The 23,684-nt window shown below is 36.7% G+C and overlaps 2 protein-coding genes and 1 pseudogene across 2 annotated transcripts; 1 reads left to right on the forward strand and 2 right to left on the reverse strand.

Annotated features, from left to right (window-relative positions):
• Nucleotides 1-725: 725 nt before the first annotated feature.
• On the reverse strand, nt 726-6,006 carry LOC126792211 (F-box/LRR-repeat protein At3g48880-like). The gene is made up of 4 exons (XM_050518676.1): nt 5,723-6,006; nt 5,101-5,465; nt 4,094-4,419; nt 726-1,142 (listed from the first exon to the last, which is right to left on the reverse strand). The coding sequence occupies exons 2-4, from the start codon at nt 5,463-5,465 to the stop codon at nt 952-954; spliced, it is 882 nt and encodes a 293-aa protein (XP_050374633.1). The 5' UTR covers nt 5,723-6,006; the 3' UTR covers nt 726-951.
• A 1,954-nt stretch (nt 6,007-7,960) lies between these two features.
• On the forward strand, nt 7,961-9,703 carry LOC126792212 (zinc finger BED domain-containing protein RICESLEEPER 2-like). The gene is made up of 3 exons (XM_050518677.1): nt 7,961-8,130; nt 8,433-8,892; nt 8,960-9,703. Exons 1-3 carry the CDS (start codon nt 7,961-7,963, stop codon nt 9,701-9,703), a joined length of 1,374 nt encoding a protein of 457 aa, XP_050374634.1.
• Nucleotides 9,704-17,462: 7,759 nt separating this feature from the next.
• The window catches only part of LOC126792213 (F-box protein FBW2-like), a 75,026-nt pseudogene continuing 68,804 nt past the window's right edge, over nt 17,463-23,684 (reverse strand).

Genomic DNA, 23,684 nt, shown 5'->3' on the forward strand with positions numbered 1-23,684 from the left:
AATGATTCTGATAATGTTAGTGTTTGGGGCGGTGTAGCAACTCCAGATAGCTCAGATGATGATGGTGGTGGTGGTGGTGGTGGTGGTGGAAGTCAACAAGATGGTGGAGATACAAGGTTTGAATATGGACAATCTTATATAGGTGGAAGATTTGAGTAGTTTATTTGTGAAAGTAATTTTGATCATGCTACCTAAGATGAGGATCATGAATCTAGAGCAGGTGGTCATGGTGCGCAACAGCAGAATAGGTGCAGGAGGAGGACAAAAAGAGTTATTGATGATCAAAGTATTCAATCTGATATTACTTTAGTTGCCTTAAGTTTTGATTCTATATTGATAGAGCACAGAGCATAGTGAGATGTCAAACAAATCATATGAAGTCAAACTATCAATCTGGTTATTCTATTTATGATTATGGTCAGTTTGGAGAAGTATATGATCAATCATCAAGTTGAATTTATCCTTACTATCTCATTCTCAGAGAAACTGTCGGCAATTTGAAAGAGATATATGTCTATCATGTTAACCATTACAATTCGTTATATGACTTGTATGTCTTGGCAGAGTATTGTAATTTTGTTGACCAACGTGCGTCTTTTCAAGCACATAGAGTCTGTTTCTGGTACTAGAACGATAAATAATTGTGTATGTTTGTATGTAATTCAATAAATAATTTTGGAACAAGAACGATATATTTTTTCTAATATCTGATATCTCCATTTTAAAAAAATGATATATCTACCGATACCGATATTTTGAATTCAATATGTAGAAAAATTCAGCTATAGAACAATGGACTATTACAAATCTCGAACCGGAACAACACACTCAATACATATAATGATACAAGTAATAACTTATATGCTCTCACACCTCATGACTGATAGATGAGGGCCCCATAATAATTAAATTCAAATAACTTACTAGGCTAGCCAGGACGTGGAATCGCCCCTAATCGGAACCGTATCCCCCAAATTGATCCCAGTCGCCGGGTCCAAATTCATGATCATAATCATCATCATCCACATATGAACCCTCAGACGTGAAATTAGCAATATGAGAAGCAAGCTTCGCTATTTCTTCATCTTTCCCGTCAAAACCTTCACAATTACTGACATCCAAATGCACAAGCTCTTTTAGGGCTCGTCAACGAGCCGGGCCTTAATAAATTTAAATAAGTGGCAGGCCGGGCCGGGCCGGGTATTTTTAAAAATACGAAGATCCAAGCCCGCCCACCTAAGGCGGGCTTTTGCGGGCCAGGCCGGGCCTTGCGGGCTTTTACGGGCCGGGCCTTACGGGCTTGTATTAGAAAAACAATATAATACTCTAATTTAAGGGTTTGAAATAATAAAAGAATTGTAAGAAAACATTCTAAAATAAAAGTCACAAATAAATTCTAGTTTCGAAATATTGTCGATCGACACCAATAGATGTGATCGATATATATATTTAGGGACCGTGTAAAACTTTCATCCAATTCGGACCTCGTTTAACCGTCAGAATTTTCGGTTAACAACAAAAAGTGGCATTTTCACATAATAAAATCTCATTGACCGGGGCTTTACCAAATAGATTTCTTCAATTCGACCGCGCACGATAGGTAACAAAAATTAGGTGATTTCAAATATGTAAACAAATTTCCACATTCGCATCTTGGTAATTGGTCCTCCTTTAGGGCATATTAGTGTTGTTTTTGGTTTACCGGAAATTCCGACGGTTAAACGAGGTCCGAATTGCATGAAATTTTAAAATGATCATTAAATATATATATTGATCACATCGGATGGTGTCGATCGATTCCGAGAAGTTTTCTTCATATAGTCGCTTCATAATGTGATAGTTTTATTATAAACCTAATATAATGTTATAATACATTAGTGGACACTTCGGGGATCGACAACTCAAATTCAAAATATGGTCAATCGACACCATTAGATGTGATCGGTATATATATTTAGGGAAACCGTAAAAATTTCGTCCGTTTTGGACATGGTTTGACCGTTCGTACCAACGGTCAACTAAAAAAGAGGCGTTTTGACATATTTAAACCTCATTGACCGGGGTTTTGCCAAATAGATTTCTTCAGTTCGACCGTGCACGATGGGTAACAAAAATGAGGTGATTTCAAATATGTAAACAAATTTCCACATTCGCATCTTGGTAATTGGTCCCCCTTAGGGCATATTAGTGTTGTTTTTGGTTTACCGGAAATTCTGACGGTTAAACGAGGTCCAAATTGCATGAAATTTTAAAATGATCATTAAATATATATATTGATCACATCGGATGGTGTCGATCGATTCCGAGAAGTTTCCTTCATATAGTCGCTTCATAATGTGATAGTTTTATTATAAACCTAATATAAGGTTATAATACATTAGTGGACACTTCGGCGATCGACAACTCAAATTCAAAATATGGTCGATCGACACCAGTAGATGTGATCGGTATATATATTTAGGGAACCCGTAAAAATTTCGTCCGTTTTGAACATGGTTTGACCGTTCGTACAAACGGTCAAATAAAAAAAGAGGCGCTTTGACATATTTAAACCTCATTGACCGGGGCTTTGCGAACTAGATTTCTTCAGTTCGACCACGCACGATAGGTAAAAAAAATTAGGTGATTTTAAATGTGTAAACAAATTTCCACATTCGCATCTTGGTAATTGGTCTCCCCTTAGGGCATATTAGTGTTGTTTTGGTTTACCGGAAATTCCGACGGTTAAACGAGGTCCGAATTGTATGAAATTTTAAAATGATCATTAAATATATATATTGATCACATCGGATGGTGTCGATCGATTCTGAGAAAATTCCTTCATATAGTCGCTTCATAATGTGATAGTTTTATTATAAACCTAATATAAGGTTATAATACATTAGTGGACACTTCGGCGATCGACAACTCAAATTCAAAATATGGTCAATCGACACCATTAGATGTGATCGGTATATATATTTAGGGAACCCGTAAAAATTTCGTCCGTTTTGGACATGGTTTGACCGTTCGTACCAACGGTCAACTAAAAAAGAGGCGTTTTGACATATTTAAACCTCATTGACCGGGGCTTTGCCAAATAGATTTCTTCAGTTCGACCGCACACGATAGGTAACAAAAATTAGGTGATTTGATATGTGGAAACGGCTTTCAGCATTCACATATTTGTAATAGGTCCTCCCTTAGGGCATAATAGTGGTGTTTTCGATTTACCAAAAATTCTGACGATCAAACGAAGTCCGAATTGGATGAAATTTTTACAGGGTCACTAAATATATATACCAATTACATCGGCTGGTGTCGATCGATCCGAAAAGTTTCTTTCATATAGTCGATTCATAATGCGTTAGTTTTAATATAAACCTAATATAAAGGGTATGATACATTTGTTGATGCTTCGGCGATCAATAAATCTAGTTCGAAATATGGTCGATCGACACCAGTAGATGTGATCGGTATATATATTTAGGGAACCCGTAAAAATTTCGTCCGTTTTGGATATTGTTTGACCGTCCGTACCTACGGTTAACAAAGAAAAATGCGTTTTGACATATTAAAATCCTCTTTGACCGGGGCTTTGCCAAATTGGTTTCCTTGGTGCGACCACACACAATCGGTGACAAAAATTAGGTGATTTCAGATATGCAAACGACTTTTGGTGTTCGCATTTTGGTAATGGGTCTTCACTTATGACATATTAGTGTTGTTTTCGGTTTACCGGAAATTCCGACGGTCAAACGAGTTCCGAATTGGATGAAATTTTTACAGGGTCACTAAATATATATACCGATCATATCTACTGGTGTCGATCGATCCCAAGAAGTTTCCTTAATATAGTTGCTTCATAATGCAATAGTTTTATTCTAAACCTAATAAAATATGTATGTATAATATTTTATGATTTGGCGGGCTTTTACGGGCCGGGCCTTGCGAGCTTTTGACGGACCGGGCCCACGGGCCGGGCCGGGTTTCACACCTCTAATTTAAGCCCGGCCCTCTACCCACGGAAACGGGCTTTGGCGGGCTTTCTCGCGGGCATGGCCGGGTAAAAGCCCGTCGGACTTGCGGGCCTCCGCGGGCTTTTCGGGTCCGCGGGCTAAATGATGAGGCCTAAGCTCTTTGCAACCATGTAGTAAGGTCACAACCTCATCTCGATTAATAGATGCACCCTTCAAGATCAACTTCTTAAGCTCAGGCAAGAAGGTAACGATTGCCTTTGCTTCCTTTTCACCGACGGATGCATTTTCCACATGCAAAAAACGCAAATTCTTGCAATGTGTAAGAAACTTCTCCAATTTGTCGCTGTTTCCCAGTACCAAAGACTCCAAATGTTTCCACTTCCCAATCAGTTCCTTAATAATTCTCGACTCATTGTCAATTAAATCGCTTGGTAAAGACAGAGCCTTTAGGTGAGGACACCTGCAAACAGCAGTATGCATGAACAAATGACATAAATTTGGAACTGAATATAAATTCTGAAAATTTAGGCACTTAAGTAGACTGTAAACACAGGGACTCGAACCACAACAATAGAATTATGAAAGACAGAGAAGGATACAAATTCCTAAGAATTGGCTTGGTTTAGCTACATGTCTACGGGGCAATAGTCGAATTCAAGCTGTTGCATTAACTGATTTTAAGTAACAACACTTGCTCTCATTCTTTTTTCTTTTTTCTATCTTCTTTTTATCCTTGTCACCTCACATTCCCACACTCCAACTATGTGCGGTAACAAAATACTTCGATCTTTAAACAGAGAGAGTTATAATATTCCACTTGTTTTATGAGAAATATCTAGCTATTAGTGCTCCATTTATGCATTCAGAACTAGGAAATTCTAATTGGAGAAGGAAATACTGATTTCTGTTGTAAACAGATCTCGGAAGTTGGAAGCACTAAGATAGATTTGAGAAAAGAATTAACTATGAAGAAAGAGAATATATGCAGGAAAGACTTCGTGTAGAAAGATATTTCCATTGATTCTAAATTATACAAGCTTTAAAATTTCATGGAACCGCCCATCAACTTAAATTAAATCTAAAAAATCTGCTGTACAGAAATAAAACAAATCAATTCTTCACTAAGAAAAGAAATACGTACTGATCTGCAGCATATTTCAAGACATCCTCTGAAGCACATGGAGATAGCTCAAGTAAAGTAGTGCGTCCTTTGCTACGGTCGATTACAAACTTAACAAATGCATCGACTGACACATGAATCCCATCAAATTCATACACATATGAAAATTTATCAAAACATGAATACGTATACTCGTCATCATAAGTATTGGGATTAGTAAGCTCAGGAAATACAAGAGATTCCCAGCATGAAGGATTGAGGGATGCTTGGTGCCATGGCTTGCACACAAAAGGGATGTCCAAGAGCAATGACTCCATTCCTACTCTTCCAAATATATTAACTAAACAGTCTACGTTTAGTTCTTCCCATCTTCGCTCGTCATCCATCTATCACAAAAGACAGGCAAAATGTTATCAAAAGTTCAAAACTGATCTACATCAAACTACCATTAAACATTGCTATTGCATAACATATAATCAAAAATTTCGATTACACTAACACATTTCTCACGGTCGATCTCAACTAATATACACAACCTCTAAACCATTTGAGTATATTTATTTTTCAGTATAAGCAACTAATTCGCACACTTGATGCAGCTGAAACTTACACCAGAGAAATATAACCTCTTGCAAGATCTTACCTCTGTTTGTATTACAATCTTTACCAGATCTTCCCCGAAGTGGCTTAGCAACGACGATGATGAATGGATTGATAGCTAGATCTCAGAAACCAGTACCCACAAAGTGTTAGCATAGATGTATAGCAAGAAATTGACATAGTGGAGCATTTCGTAAAGTGGAGATATACGTAGTGTAGTGTAACTAAATATTAATTTTTCAGGGTATCTTCATCAAAAGCTAGATCGAAAGCAGAACAAACAATACAATTATATTTTATATCGACTATATGCTAGAGAGAAAGCAATTGAAGCCAATAGCTATCAAATGGTCTGTCAGATTGGAACATTTCCCTAACTCCTTATATGCCTTCCATATGCGCCTCCACTAAACTTGTGACATTATCAATCTCTATCCAAACTTGATAGACAATAGTTCTTTCCAAACTTATTCCGTGCACCATGGTGCTAGTGAATCAAGTGCTACCAACCAATCAAAATCATTCATTTTATTAAATAGATAACTGACACTAACACCAAAATTAACTCTGTTATAATTAATTCAGACTAAAAATGTCAAACAAATTTAAAAAAAAAACAATTTTGGATTGGAGATTTGGGGTAAGGGTGGCATTTCCGAACCGAAAAAATGAGAACTGACCTGTAAAAACCGAGCCGAAACTAAAAAAAATTGAACAAAAAAAAAACAACCGAAAAACTGAAAAAATTTCAATTCGGTTTCAGTTCATGGTTCGACCCGAATCGTTTAGGCCGAACCAAACCAAAATAACTAAGATCAAACGACGTCATTTAGTTTTTACATATTACCCAAAACGAAAACCCTCGAGCCAGCGTTGTTCTCAGTCCTCAGTTCCTATTCCACCGTCCTAAACCTCTTGATTCACCAGAGAGCCTCTATTCACGACCTCAGTCCATAAGGAGCTTGCCGGAGTTTCTGTCGTCAGTCCCACCACCACGTCGGCATCAGAGTCTCTCTACTCTAGCTGCATTGCATCCTCGCAGTCTCTCTACTCGACGCCAACATCACACGGTTCACACCTGCTCGCCGAAGCCATTTCATTTCCCAGCGGAAAATCTGAAGGTTTCACTCACTCCCAGAGGCAGATCTCTCCTCTAGGTAAAACCATAATCCCATTTCGTCTGCCCAGTCACTCTAATCTCTCTCTGTTTCCCATGCTGGTCGGCTGGTCCTCATTCCTCAATGGATTTTCAATTGAATTTGAAGTAGAGAAAGGGTACAAGATGAACCTCAATTTGGATGTAATTATAGGTTGACCATTCGGTCCATTCAAGAATTGTGTTTGTTATAGGCCTGGTTCTGTAACTTGTGTTGAAGTTTGAGATTGTTTGTATTTTGGACATGGTTGTAGACTTGTAGTTTCATATTACCTGGTTAAAGTTTTGATCTTACTAGGAATTAATCGTATTGTTTTAAATAAGCTTGAACCGTGATTTGTGGCTTATGTAGATTGTAGTCTTATTTTGATCTGTGGATTCTAAGGCTCAGATCTTAGTGTGTTAAGTGACTGATGCATAATTTGTTATGGTTTTCTAGTGCCTAAAATGTAGTATTTTTTTGATCTGTGGCTGCTGAGGCTTTGAGCTTAGTGTGTTGAGTGACTAAATGTAGTCTTATTTTGATCTGTGTCTGCTGAGGCTCTGAGCTTAGTGTGTTGAGTGACTGATGCATAATTTGCTGAGGTCGCACTATCCCTACTTTGTTTGGTCATACATTTATCAAATTCAGTAGATATGTTTGTTGTATTGGCATTTTGGATTTGGTTACATGATGTTGATCCTCTCTTCATCTTTGTATATATGAGTATTAAGAATGGTTGCTTGTAAGGTCTAATTAACTAACTAAGTTTATTATAAGTGCTGATTACTGTGTATATGTGCTGATTACTGTGTAAAGTCTAATCTTTATATATATATATATATGTTGATTACTGTGGTATAATTGTTTGTTAATTCTAAGTTTATGTTTGTTACTTTTTTCAATTTATTAAGTATGTTCATTGTTATAGGATAAGCTTAATTTCTTATAATGAAAAGGAAAGCAACAACAGTCCCTAAGACCAAAAGTACCATTACAAAAAGGGGGGGGGGGAACACAAGTGCAAGTGCATCAATACCACAAGTATATCGATCGTAGTTATTTTTTTATTACTTGTTTATATGGTATGTTATACCATTCTTAACACTATTTTTCTTGTTTATCTATCTTAGAATGTGACAAATATGGGTGAATCAGCAACAGCAACTCCCACTCCCATTCATGATCCCGCTCCTTCTCCTACTCCTACTCATACTCAAGCTAGTAGTGTTGGCAACATGGTGGTTGATTTAGAAAAGGAAGAAGAAAGTGAAGAAACATACTTGGCACGATTGAAGGAAAAAGAAGGGCTCCGGTGTGGGATCATTTTTAAAGGAAAAGGGTTGGCAATGGCACTACGAAAATGGTGAAGGGAGTTTGTAATTATTGTGGAAATGAGTATTTTTCCGATCCTAGTGGCAATGGCACTATGAACTTGAACAATCACATAGACAAATGTCGCAAGTACCCTCCTAATATGGAGAAGATGAAGGCTTCGGGACAAAGTATTTTTTGTTAGAAATCAAAGAGTAAGGAGTTGGCTATTGGGGAGTTTAATCAAGAGGAGATGACCAATGCATGTGTCTATTATGTTATGGTGGATGAGTTATTATTTAGGCATGTGGAAGGAGATGGGTTCAAGTATTTTGTGTCTAGGCTCAACCCCGATTGTGTGGCTCCTTCTCACAAGACAATAGCAAAGCTGGTGTTCAAGAGGTACTTGGCGGAAAAGGAGAACTTGAAGAAGATGTTGAGTAGATATCGAGTGTATTTAACAACGGATACATGGACTTTGGTTCAAAATATTTACTATATAGTGATCACAGCACATTTCATTGATGACAATTGGTTGTTACACAAGAAGATCAACAACTTTAGTGCAATTCACAATCACAAGGGAGAGACTATTGCAGTGGTGTTGGAGAGTTGTTTGCAAGAGTGGGGTATAGACAAACTCCTCACTATCACGGTGGATAATGCAAGTGCAAATGATGTGGAAATTAGAGATCTTATTAGAATGATGAATTCTTGGGGAATCCAAATGTCATTATGCATGAAGGCCAAATTTGCAAATGAGGTGTGTGGCTCATATTCTCAACTTAATTGTCAATGATGGGTTGGGTGTGATGAATGATTGTATCAAGCTTATTCGTTCGGCGGTGAGGTATGTTAGGTCTTCCCCACAAAGACTTGACAATTTCAATATGTGGAAAGAGATGATGAAAATTGATGGGAAATTGGGTGTGATTATGGATGTTCCGACTAGGTGGAATTCGACTTACTTGATGTTGAGATCTTCCTATAAGTTCCACAAAGTCATTGATATGATGTTTTGTGATGATCCTAATGCTATATCATTTTTTGACGACACCACTCCATCCATTCCAAGTAGTTTTGATTGGGAAGAAGCACAAGGCTATATGGATTTTTTGAAGCCGTTTTATGTTGTCACCTTGAAGGTATGTTGTTCTCATTATCCTTCAATCCATGATATATTTGGTGGTTTGCTTCGAACTAAATGTCTTTTAGAAGCACAAGTTAATCCAAATTTGAGTTGGATCAGAGAACCTATGACAAAAAAGTATAATAAGTATTGGGGTGATTTGGATAAGTTGAATAAATATATCTTCATTGCTATTGTACTTGATCCTCGCTATAAGTTTGAGAGAGTGGTTGATTATTTTGAGATTTTATTTGGGGAGATGGATGAGAGGGTGGAGGTGAACTCAAATATGGTGAAAGACCTCTTGTATGATATTTATAAGGTTTATGAGGAAGATGGAGGATTTAGTGTTGGTGGTTCTCAAGTGTCTAATGAGGGGAATGTAGGGAGTTCAACTTCAATGGAGGGTTTAATAGAGTTTGATAAATTGTTGAAGGAGAAATAAGAAAGGAGAAGAGCAAGGAGACCCGAAGTCATTAACAATGATATTGATAGGTATCTTGGAGATGCTATGAAGAGTGATCATGAGAAATTCCATTTGTTGGATTGGTGGAAGATAAATGGAATTCACAAGTACCCTATATTACACGCATTGTTAGGGATGTATTAGCTATTCACGTGTCCACTATAGTTTTGGAGTCTTGCTTTAGCACAAGTGGGAGGGTGATTGATGATAGAGCGTTTTGTTAGAACGTCTATAAAATACCCTGAAAAACATCATCGTTAGTATAGAATAAGTAGGGATCGTTCAGTCCGGGGAATCAAAAGGGCCTCAACACTTATCATGTTATGGGGGATTTGATTTGGATTCTAAAACTACAACGTAAAATAAATCCTAAATTACTTATATACAAGTGATCAACCATTCATCACATAACCAAAACACGAATTCTACTCATTTAACATGTATCAAACGTATAGAACAATATATAGGCAGCAAGTATTTTCGATTCTTCTTAGTCCATTTCAATTCCAATTCTAATTAGAGTCCGAAGCGGTTCATCTAATCGTTAAGACTTCTTAATTATTTAGAATCAACAAAGCGTTCAATTCTAAACATATGCTAAAAAGAGTTCAACATAACGAAGCATTCCAGTTAAACAAAAAGTAGCACATAAGCACAATAAGTCGAATTGGAGACATGTAAGCAAGCATGGCGTCACTCATCTTGATTAAGCATGCAAATTCCTAGAACTATCACAACCCTAAATAAGTATCAATAATTGAAACACGAAGCGCATATTCAATCAATGAACACTTTGGTGAATTAAATCGCAACCCTAGGAGAACCATGGCCTTGGCTTCCTCAAGCATTGATTTAGATGCCCAAGTTCAAGGAATTAATTGAAATAAAACCTAAATTAATTTCGAAAACCTACTGCCCATAGCTATTATACACGGCATAGACACATATTTCATGAGTTCATACAATCAAAACATAAAACTAAAGAAGTCTGAATTTATATTCTTCATATATGAAACAGAAAATAACATCCAATAATTCATTCAATAAATTCGAAAATTTCAAAAAATAAAAAGAAAGATTACAAGCCATGGATGAATCACACATTAGAAACCTTAAAGGATGAAGCAAGGATGAATTCGGATTAGGAGAGGCAAGGAGATGAACACGGCTTGGTGGAGATGGATGAAGTTTTTGGCTTGTAATTTTCTGGATATTTGGGCAGAATTTCGGCTTTGTTTTTGAGAGAATGGAGATAGATTTTATGAAGGGAGGCCGTGCCTTATATAGAGGAAGGAGGAGGAGAGGGGTTGCTAGGGTTTTTGATGGGCTGATCCATGTATGCACGGCTATGATCTTTTCTCTTTAATTAGATCTAATGGTTGCCTTTCTTTTCCTTGTAGAACAAGCTCTTATCTCCTTGTTTCTCTAGGGTTAGCATGGGCTGGACTCTCCTTCTCATGGGCTGATTTGGATAGCACGGCAAGACTTCTTTCACAAGCTGAATTGGATAGCACGGCAAGACTCCTTAATTTCCTCAAATATCATTCACGACTTCTCATCTTTTCTTCCTTGAATTATCTCTTCAAATCTGAAAATAAAAACCGAAATTAATAAGAAGAGATAATCTATTTCAAAAATTATGTCTTAATCTAAACAATTGTTGTCTTAAAAAGACGCTTGTAATAGATGAGCTCAACTAGATTAGGAAAGTTTCTAATTTGCAAAAAGGAAACTTACTAGAACAAGAAAGTTACTAGATCAAGAAAGTTCATTTTGGAAAGTTTCGTAATAAGAGTTTGAGTTCAAGTAGAACTTTCCAAAATGGTACGTTTCCTAGTCTAACAAGGATTCCTAATGCAAACATGACTCTCAAGATATCGCCAATGCGACCAAAACGTAGAAAGATGAAGACTCCTAATTCAACTAGGTTTCCTAGTCCTATAAGGATTCCTACTCAAACTAGGACTCTAGACCAATTCTTCATTTTTAATTCGTTTAAGCACAAAGACACATCCAATACCGTCCAAGACTCCTATTGTGACTCAATGACTCGATATTATAATAATAAGGGCTAAGCAAAGTACAATGGAGGTAAAAACATATTAAGAACGTAGCACAAAGTTCTCCTATCAATTGAACCATACCGTGCTTCATTAAGTCCTAAAATGGTGGAGGCGTTGATATGTGTTTAAAATTGGATTAAGAATGACAATGTTGCCAGAAGTCATGAGCTCACTACGAAAGAGGTTGAAATATGTCATGAAATTGTTGAAATGAAATATTTGATGTTTTAAAGTTTATATATATCAGACTTTTCTAATATGTGATGTTTCTCTTGTTAATATTGGATGTAGAATTACGAAAGGAGTCTTGTTCAAGTGTGGCAGCGGGAAATGTTTGGAATGATATGTTGACACCAAACACCACTTCATGGGCTTGAGAATTGATGAATGAGGGTTCATGGCAATGAGACTCATTTGTTATGAAAAATTTCATGTTTATTTGGATTTTGGTGAACTCAATTTACTTTGAAGTTTGGACATTGAATTTGTGTTTCATGGTATATGAAACTATGAAAAGTGTAATTTAATTGACCTTTTACTTTGGAATTTTGAAATTATGATGTTTTAATTGTTAGAAATAATTGTTTTAGGGTAAAAAAGAAGTTTAGAACCTCAAAGGGAACAATATGTCACATTCAATTGTCTTAGTGATTCAATCCTTTCTTTTTCATAAAAAAATTGAAAAAAAATCAAACCGAACCGGTCAGTTCGTTTTTCAATTTGGTGTATCTGAGAACTGTGAACCGAATTAAACCGAACTGAAGTTCAATTTCAGTTCAGTTTCCAGAGCCCAATATCAAACCGTTTGGGCCGAATTCGACCCCTAATTTGGGGTTTTTGGTTGCAGGTTTGGATGAGTTTCCCGTGAAGAAAGGGTGATAGAGATGGAAAAGAAATGATTGAGCTGGGCTTTGACCCTCTTGACAGATCAATTGCGAAACGCACCGTTTTGGTAGCTGCGGTTCTTGCGAGTAACACGTGATTATACTAGACTTTGATTGATAGGAAATTATATGATTTTCAACGTGACACATTGATTATTTGAATCACACAAAAATTCAACACAAGACCATTTTCAATTGGTGTGAGTTTCGCATCGATTTTGCATCTACAGTATAGTGTGAGCATGTGGCCTCAAAGAGATGGAAACTTGAGCCCCTTGTTCGACTAATGTACTTGTCTAAATTTTGGCTATAACAACTAATGTAGTTGTCTAAAAGCCGGTTGACTACTTAAGCCGGGATATCATAAATTCGAAATTTAGCCACTTGAGTGGGCATTTTTTTATATTCAAGTTCATATATGTCATGAAGACAACTACTTGAGGGCAGGACACCTGCAAGTCAGGAAACCACAACTGACTTCCGAATAAGAGTGGCACAAAGCCGGTACATACAAAAAGAAACTAAATTAGATAGACTCAAGCTGCAGTTTCAAGATCAGAAAAAACATGCAAGAAGATAGTTCAGGCTCATCAACAAGCCCTCCTCAGTTACAAAACAAGCTGAATTAATTATCTAGATCACGAAAACTCACGTATCTATCTGCAACATACTCCACAACCGCATCTGACCAAAGGGGGCATGCAAAGTAGCATTTCCTTTACTACAATCAATGACAAACTTTACGAATGGAGTGACAGAGAAATTAGTGACATCGATTTGATATTCTTGTACAAATACTTTTTTTAAAAAAGATAGAATTTACAAAATTTCGTTTCAAGGGGTTAAAGCTATATGGATCATCTCTGATATCTAAAAATATCGATACTTTTCCAGCATGATAAATTGAGGGTGGCAGTGTGCCATGACTTGCATAAGAAAGGTACATGTATCCAAGCAGAGCCGGCCCAAGCTAGAGGCAGAAGAGGCGGTCGACTTAGGCCTCGTATTTAGAAGGCTCCTATATACGTATTAAAAAAATACACAAAATAGAAAAAACAAATCAGTATAAAAAAGATAGAATATGACCGGATGATGAGTGGATAACTCGCAACAAACACATGAGTAGTGGCGGATCCAGAGTTTTTTGTCAGCCAAGGCAAAACTAAGTAGAAGAAGGAAAAAAGGTGAGGGAGACTACATAATCATAGTATAAATTCTAAACCCTAAACATAATTTGATTTTCACTATTAAACATTCAATCTCATGAAATCAAATGAATTCTTTCTATATAAAATGACGACGTTTAGCCTCTCATTAATTAATTAGAAGCTCAAACAAAGTCGTTTTAATCGGTAACCAGCAATATAAAAGAAAAGATGTATGCTGCAAGTCGTCATATCTCCAAAATCACCCTACTTTCAGCCATTTTGAAAAGCTAGATTGCAGCAAACTTACACAATCCAGGCAATTGACAAAACCCAGCCTAGGCAACTGAGAGACATTTGTCTATTTGGGATTATAAAGAAAAAGATTGCTTCCAATCTTCCTCCATCTTGATGCCTTAATTATCTTATAGATTGAAATCCAAAAGCAATATACTTCCTCTCTCTATTGTAATTCAATTATATTCTGATTATCGATTCTAAATCATGTTTTTTTCATATTCATATTCGTACAAGCTATCGAGGCCTCAAGTGCCAAATTTTGTGGTCAACATAAATCAGGCTATGTTGTTCTTTATCAATTTGGTTGTTTATGTTATATTAAGTATTAATATGAATGTAGATATAAATGTAAATCCAAATGTAGAAGCAGTTTATATAGAAAATGACGTTGACCTAATTGAAAAGAGTGTTGAACCAAAAAACATGGAAAATCTATCCATCCTGATTAATTTACGCTATTTCTAACTAGAGAGAGGACTTAGATCGGAGAGGAGCAGCTCTTTTCTTTTTAAGAGAAAGCAGTGATGAATGGGACGGAGCGAGAAATGAAGAACATAACCAATACATGGAACAAGGGAATACCAGACCATATCTGCTTTTGCGCCATGACAATCTCACTTGAATTACGGGGACCGGGGTCCCCGGCCGGAACCACACGTGTGAGTTTCCCTGCATGTGGCTCATCCGTGCTTTCGCTATTCCGAGGTGCTACTTGTGACTTAGCATAGGAGAAGGGGGCGGAACTGCGCACTTTCGTGTTCATAGCATTGTCCGATTACCAACAACACTAGCATAACAAACTTTAGCCATATACTTCAACTCATCATCAGTGCTAGGAAACATAGTAGATTTAAGCTTGAAATGAGTGGCATAAGGTGTACTTACAGGTTTAGAGCGATAATCCATGACAAACAGATGAAGTACCTTCTTCAAATATTGTTTTATGTGACAAACAAACCTTGCCTTTTGATCTATCTCTTTCAATTTCCATGCCCAAAATTTCCTTAGCTTCTCCCAAGTCCTTCATTTCAAATTCACCATGTAAACAATGTAGTTTTGACATCAAGTTGTGCAAACTCAAGATCAAATTGTGCAACCAAGGCTAACCAAATACGAATAGAAGAATGCTTCACAACTGGAGAAAATACCTCATTGTAGTCAATTTTTTCTTTTTGTGCATAGCCTTTAGCTACTAATCTAGCCTTGTATCGAGATCCTTCCTTTTTAGCAAACACCCATTTGGAAACAAAATTTACTGAAAGGGTACCACAATTTCACGATTTTGGCAGAAACATTTTTGATCCTAGCCAATGGAAGAACATTGATGCAAATCAAGGAATAAAATATATCGGTGAGAACTGAAATATCGAGGATTCGAAAATTGGAAATTTTGATGAAAATTTCGAGGATTTTCGATTTAAAAAAATAATTAAGTAAATTGATGGAAATTTATATGAAAACATTGAAATTTTGAATGAGTTATAGTAATTTGAGGCTAGCTCATCACGCCTTATTTACATATAATATATTAAACATGAAATTACATGAGTGATTTAGAACCACATAAAAGATCTATGAGGTACAAAATTTTCACTATCTTCATCATGTCTTTGAGTATTATCCTGAGTATATTGTGAAGAATAATCATTAAATGATATCTCCCATTTCTAATTTTACATATATTGACTTATATGCCAAACATATGAGTCGTGAGTGATTAACTGTGGGTTGTGGTACTGGTAGTTCCCGTTTGGATCAAACATTTCTCGACTTTGACCATAACCATAGCTTTGTGATGATTGTGTATCAGATTGTGTCCATATGTTTTCACCTAATTGCATCTCATTAGAGAATAAATATGGTGGATAAGACATGTTGAATTCCCCCTATAAGAGTAAGGTTCATCACTACTTCTTCCTAGGCCAAAGGTGTTCGACTCACGTCAACAACTAGTTCGGTTTTATTTCAATTTTAGGTGAATGTTGAGACATAGATTGCAATATATAATAAAAAGAGTCATATATAACAATAAGTTGGTGTAGTAGAGTTGACTATAACTGTGTGCTTGCAAAATGATGGATCAGAGATTTGATTTTCATAATTAGTGATTTTTTATTTTGAAATTGGCTTAACATGTGGTGATATTATGAAAATATCGGAAAATTTCGAAAGATTCTGGATATATCGGGAAATTTTGAAAATTTCTATCGAAAAATGCTTGGTATGTAACGGATATATCTATATGCCGAAAAATGAAAATTGTCGCAGAAATATTGAGGAAATTATGGATATTTTAGTCTTTGACGCAAATAACCTAAGAAAATATATTTTCTTTGTTTGTCTTTTTTTTTTCATAAGAAGCCTCTCTTATTTTTTGCTTTAGGCCTCACTTGGTTAACGGTTATGTAATCGGTTGAAATTTTGTGGAGATGATCTATACGTTATTACCTAGATATTTGACGGTGAAGATGTGAAAACTCGATCGAAAAGTTGGTCAAAAATAAAAATATGTACCTTAAGCTATGATAATGATCTCCTAATGTGAAAAGCCTTATATGTAAGCTAAATCGAAAGCAGTATATTAAATACAATTACTTTTTATATCCATTATGTGCTAAAGGGAAAGCAATTGAAGCCAATAGCTATCAAATGGCACGTCAGATTGCAATATTTCCCTAACTCCTTATATGCCTTCCAATATGCGCCTCCACTAAACTTGTGACATTATCAATCTCTATCCAAACTCGACAAACAACAGTTATTTAGTTAAAACTTCATGAGAACAATTTTCAAAGACAATCAACTATTGTAAACATATACAAACCTCAGGGTACTAGAGACTAGTGCTTCAAGCCATTACGAAAATAAGTTAATTTTTCAGCCAACTGTAAATGTGACCAATTGTTGCCAGAGCCCGATCGACATAGTGAAAAAGTTGTCCACAGTGAGCTTGATGAGATTGATATTTTGTTATATATCTATTTGATAGGTTTCACCGACTGACTATGGATGAAGCGTGCCAACCCTCTTGGAGACAGAATGTCAGAATGTCCTCGTTCACAGAGTTCCATGTACAATTACATGTTATCTATTCTCCATCACAAACCATATATATAAATTCACAACATTTTTGTCAAATTACTCGAATAAGCTCAAATTTAAATAAGACATTTATCAATTCTGGAAACTTCGCACCCTTGCCAACATATACCATTCAAACTACCAAAAGCATGAATGGTGTAATCTTTGCAAAAAGCACACTGGTACTCAAACAGAGAAACCAGGTCATGTTTAACGACCTTCACCAATCGGTTTAGCACAATCTTTATTCAGTTGGATTGCGCGACTAATCGGAACCGTTTCCAAAATCCACATCACGGGAACAAATTCCGTCGTCATAGTCATCATCATAATCAAATAGTGTAGAACCCCGAGAGCTAAAATGAGCAATATGAGAAGCAAGCTTTGCTATTTCTTCATCTTCTCCGTCAAAACCTATACAATTGGTGACATCCAAACGCACAAGCTCATTGCAGCCCCGCAGTAGCGTCACAAGATCATCCTTACCAATATGTCTTCAAGACTAATTGCTTAAGCTTAGGCAGCCAGCTAACAATTGCCATTGCCTCTTCTATACCAATGTTTGCATTAGCCACACATAAAAGATAGAAGTTCTTGCAGTGAATGGAGATATGTAAAATGAAGCTCTCCAAATTATAGCTGCTTCCCAATACCAAGTACTCCAAATTTGTCCACTTTCCAATCAGTTTTTCAATTATGCTCGACTTGTGCTTCATTTATGCCTCATCATTTAACCCACAGATCCAAAAAACCTGCGGAGACTCACAAGTCCGATGGGTTTTTACCCGGTCCGGTTCGCGAGAAAGCTCGCCAAAGTCCGCTTCTGTGGGTAGAGGGTCGGGCTTAATTTAGAGGTATGAAACCCGGCCCAGCCCGTAGTACCGGCCCGTAAAAACCCGCCAAACAATAGAATATTATACATGCATAGTTAATTATATGTCTTTTTTTGTAATAATTATACATAAAATATTATATATGTTAATAATACTAAATATAAAATTTTATATTTCTTTATATTATAACTTTATACTAGATTTAAAATAAAATTATAGCATTATGAAACAACTATATGAACTAACTTCTCAGAATTAATCGACACAAGCTAATGTTATATGTACTAATATTTAGGGACCCTGTTGAAACTTCATCTAATTCGGACCTCGTCTGACAGTCATAATTTCCAGTAAACCGAAAACACCACTAATATGCCCTAAGGGATGACCTATTACCATGATGTGAATGTCGAAAGCCGTCTACATATATGAAATCATCTAATTTTTGTCACCGATCGTGCGCGATCGCACCGAAGAAACTCATTTGGCAAAGCCTCGGTCAATTGAGTGTTAATATGTCAAAATGCCTTTTTTTTTGTTAACCGTAGGTACGGACGGTCAAACTATGTCCAAAATAGAGGAACTTTTTATGGGGTCCCTAAATATATATACTGATCACATCTGCTGGTATCGATTGACCGTATTTAGAACCGGAGTTGTCGATCGTCAAAGTGTCCACTAATGTATCATAACCTTTGTACTAGGTTTAAAATAAAACTATTGCATTATGAAGTGACTATATGAAGGAAACTTCCCGGGATTAATCGACACCAACCGATGTGATCGGTACTTATATTTAGTGACCTTGTAAAATTTCATCTAATTTTAATCTCGTTTGACCGTCGGAATTTCCAGTAAACCGAAAACACCACTAATATGCCCTAAGGGATGACCCATTACAAAGATGCAAACGCCGAAAACCATTTGTATATCTGAAATTACCTCATTTTTGTTACTTATCATACGCGGTCGCACTGAGGAAACCCAGTTAGCAAAGCCCCGGTCAATGGGATTTCAATATGTCAAAACTCCTCTTTTTTGGTTGACTGTAGGTACGAACGGTCAAACCATGTCCAAAACAGATAAAATATTTATGGGGTCCATAAATATATATACTGATCACATCTGCTGGTGTCGATCGACCATATTTCGAACTGGAGTTGTCAATCGCCTAAGTATCAACTAATGTGTCATAACCTTTATATTAGGTTTATAATAACTATCGCATTATGAAGCGACTATATAAAGGAAACTTCTCAGGATCAATCGACACCAGCCGATGTGATCGGTATATATATTTAGTGACCCTGTAAAAAATTTATTCAATTTGGACCTCGTTTGACTGTCGAAATTTCTGGTAAACCAAAAACACCACTAATATGCCCTAAGGGATGACCCATTACCAAGATGAGAATGCTGAAAGCTATTTACATATTTAAAATCACCTAATTTTTTTCATCAATCGTGCGTAGTCGCAATAAGGAAACTCATTTGGCAAAGCCCTGGTCAATGTAGTTTTATTATGTCAAAACGCCTCATTTTTGGTTGACTGTAAGTACAGACGGTCAAACCATATTCAAAATGGACGAAATTTTTATAGGATCTCTAAATATATATATCAATCGACAATATTTCGAAAATAGAATTTATTTGTGATTTTTTAGAATGTTTTTTAATAATTCTTTTATTGTTCCACATTTTTAAATAAGAGTATTATGTTTTTTTTAATACAAGCACGCAAGGCCCGTTTTAGTTAGACGGGCTTAAATCTTCATATTTGTGAAAATACTTAATCCAACCCAACCCGTCACTTATTTAAATTTACTAAGGCCCGTCCCGCCCTGTTGACGAGCCCTAGCTTCACTAGGTAACTAGGGAGTGCCAGACCCTTCAGGGCAGGACACCTGTAAACAATAGTAATTTACCGCTATCATTAATATATAAAGAAAATGAAATAAACTCTTAGACATTCGAAATTCTAGAAATACCCATATTCATATCCTCAACATCAACCACCGAAGCAGGTGGTGGCGTCGAAGGACAGAGGGACTGAAGCCAATTCTCAGTAGCAATTCCTTTGCCCTTATCTGAAGGACCTGCCTCATCTGTAGCAGTTGCGTGATCCGAATGTGTTGGAGAAATTACAATAGTCTTGGTACCTGCCTTGACGAGGATTAGCCAGGATAACATCACCAGGTAAAGGAGTATTCCAAAATCCAAACCCTAACTGAGGGATGAGCCAAAACAGGTCTCAGAGCTGCCAACACATCATGACGATTGTCAAACTCACGGTTATGATACCTATCCCAATTTCGATTTGGCTCCACAATGAAACGCCGATAGGCTGGAACCGCCATCCAAGGACCCAGACGTTCCATTGAAGGCCGGATGAGGAGAATAGGAATAGGTACGAACAATATGCCCTAAACGACCACATTTGAAACAAAAATCTGAAAGCTTCTCATACTTAAAATCAGCACACACAGCTTCACGATCATTACGTCTGAACCAAAAACCAGGAGATAGAGGAACCTGAGAATCCAGCTGAATTCAGATACGGATAAAACCTTTGGAACTAGAAGGAGACTAAGGATCTTCAATAGCCATCACAGTACCCAGCTGCTCCCCCATCCAGTGAGCTTTAGCATGAGTCATATGTCCCCGAGGGAGACCATGCACCTGAACCCAAAAGGTGATAAGGTGAAGAGGAAGATCAGCAAGACGTTGAGTTGGTGGCCAGGGGTGCACCGTAAATCTCGCGCCCATGATAGCCCACGGTCCACGCTCCACGCTCCATTAATTGATTAGCCGCCGCAGCAGACGGAGCAGTGATAGAGAACACAGAGGAACCATGGATGAGATCCACTTGAAAACGTCCCAAATCAACCCAGGCGGTTGTTAGGATCCGAATTATAGTTGGCACATGAAGTGGACGATCAGAGATGACGGCCCCAATTAGCTGCACATTAAGATCTTCAACTTGATCAGGAGGATGAAAGTGCAAGAACATTTCACCCTCAATGATCGGCTCAGCCATAGGAGAAGGGGGAGATTGGTTTGGTGATGGAGGATGGGAATGATCAGGGGAATGATGTGGAGAAGGTGGGGCTTTGGTAAGTGAAGGTGGTTTAGTTAGTGATGGCAGATCTTTGGTGAGGGTAGGTGGGGGTGGGGTGGGGGGGAAAGCAAGTGAGGTGAGTGCGCCATGGTGAACTGATGAAGTGAGTGGAGATGATATGGAACAAAGGAAGAACTAAGATCAATAAATAGATGAACAAGAACCATACAGCCCATGCAAGCCACAGGGGAGAGACAGGCGGAGAGCAAAGAGACCCAGAACAAAGAGAGATTAGGATGAAAAAGATGAGTAAGGATACAGGTGTTAAAAAAACGAAAGGGTGATAGTAAAAATGGATTGCATGAAGAACAGTTGTTATGCAGATCAGATTAGAAAGACAGATAAACCGATTACTGAGCAAGGGGGGAGAAAACGAGACTGACAGTAAAGATAAGGGTGAAAGAGGATAGAAAGAGATGAAAGACGAAGAACCGGTGAAGAACAACAGACAAAATAGAAGGGAAAGGAAGAACAAAAGTCGGGTTAGGATTGAACCAGATGTAGAACATGGAACCAAGGACTGAAAAATCAAAATTATCGCCGAAATATCGGCGATAATTTCGTTTTTTTCGCCTAAGGATATATCCTTCAAATACCAGTTTAATTTCGTCCGATATTTTCGAAATTTCCCGATATATCGCGACATTTTCGAAATTATTGGAAAATATCGCGATATTTTCGAAAATTTTCAACTAAAACAGCACTCCGCCACGTATCGCCACCACAAATTAAAATTCAAACATGCTTTCGAGGGAAATCGAACCCTAACCACATGGTTAGGCACCCAATGACCTTACCATCTCAACTAAATCATGTTATTGTTCTTCTATGCAATTATTATGATATATACCATCTTACAAATAAAATTTGATAAATTGTCTAATCCCAACTAATTTACTATTTTCTTTTTTCCTTTCTTATTATTCAACTACAAGTCAGTTGTTAGCGAATTTTTAATTTTTTTCCTTTGTTAACTTTACTATACTATAAATACATAAAAAGATATAATGCATTGCTGCACCACTACTATTTCATTTGTTCTTCTTAAGATTTTTCTTCCGCTTACCTACTGTCATATAAATTGATAATGAATTTATGAGAGAAGTTCAAAAATGCATTATTCACTATATTCTTTTCAAGTCAATTAGATGTTTATACTTTAAAATCAATTTTACGAATTCTCGATGGTTGTTTCATCTCAAATCACTACAATTTCTTATAGACTAAAAATTATACAATATTTTTTAATGAAATATAGTAGATAATTGATTAAAGAAACATCTCTTAAAATTATATCCAAAAATTCCATATTTTTATTTAAATTTCCATTAATTTTCTCAATTATTTTTTAAAATTGATATTTCCGTAATTACCAATATTTTAGTCCTTGCATGGAACAGAAATAAAAAACCAGGGAAAAAGAAAAGGAGGGATAGAATTAAAAGTGAAGAACAGAGAAGGATTACAGATCAAAGGAACAATCACCCTCAGGTTGTACCACAAGACGTACAAGAGTACTCACTTCGAGTAAGGTGCTCTCAAAAAGAGAGAAAAGAGACCTACTAGGCTAGGTGCTTGAGGCCGGGTTTTTTGTTATAATATTGAACTGATGTTGAAATGCTAAATTGTATTGAGAATAAAAGGTGTAATCACGTGGAGTGTTTGTCGAGAACCCTAACAAACATGTCTATGGTCCTTAAATCCTTGTTGATGCCACTTTTTCCCAAGCTCAAAACTAAAGCTCGTCATGCAAATATTTATGTCAATTGTCCTAAAGTCCGTCAAGCTTAATATTATGTCAAGCGTAGATTAAGCACGTCATGCAATTTTCGTAGACCCAAGCTACAATTTGGGGCTTACACGAGAGTCGTGATTTGGAAGGTAACGAATCTTGCGAGGCTCATAATCGAAATAAAGTACTTAAACAAATTTTGGGCTTGGGAACTAAATTCATGCATTACGTGACTTTAAATTCGACTAAGGTGACAATGTGTAATTCTTAAGCGATGAGATGTATTTTGTCACCTGATATCTAAGATGACAAATGTAGTACTTAAACGACGACTTGTTGTCGTCATTATGTTTATTAGCCAACGAATTTTGATGATATATAGTGAGGAAATTGTCGTTAGCTTAGGTGTAAGACAACGAAATATAAGCAAACGAAAAAGGAGTTTGTCAACTAAGTGTGGACCTAAAAATTAATACCAAATTTTGCATTTGTCACCTTACTGTTATTTATTTTTTAATAATTATATATAATTTGTATTAAATGGATTATAATTTGAATCTAATAAATCAAATATTGATGTGAATGATCAATTTCAAACAAGATTATCATATATATAGAAAGGGTCCCTTTAGTACAATTAGCTAGCTAGGTAGCAAGTTTTTGTAGATCACTGAGTCACATGAAAGAGGAGGCTCGGAAGGCAAGAGAGGAATTTGTACAAGCCAATGAAAAGCTCAAATGGCTGATGAACTTCATGTTGGAGACATTTGGATGTGAGCCACCATCATTCCCATCTCAGTCTCC

Source organism: Argentina anserina, chromosome 4, assembly GCF_933775445.1.
Source record: "Argentina anserina chromosome 4, drPotAnse1.1, whole genome shotgun sequence".
NCBI classification, from domain to species: domain Eukaryota; kingdom Viridiplantae; phylum Streptophyta; class Magnoliopsida; order Rosales; family Rosaceae; genus Argentina; species Argentina anserina.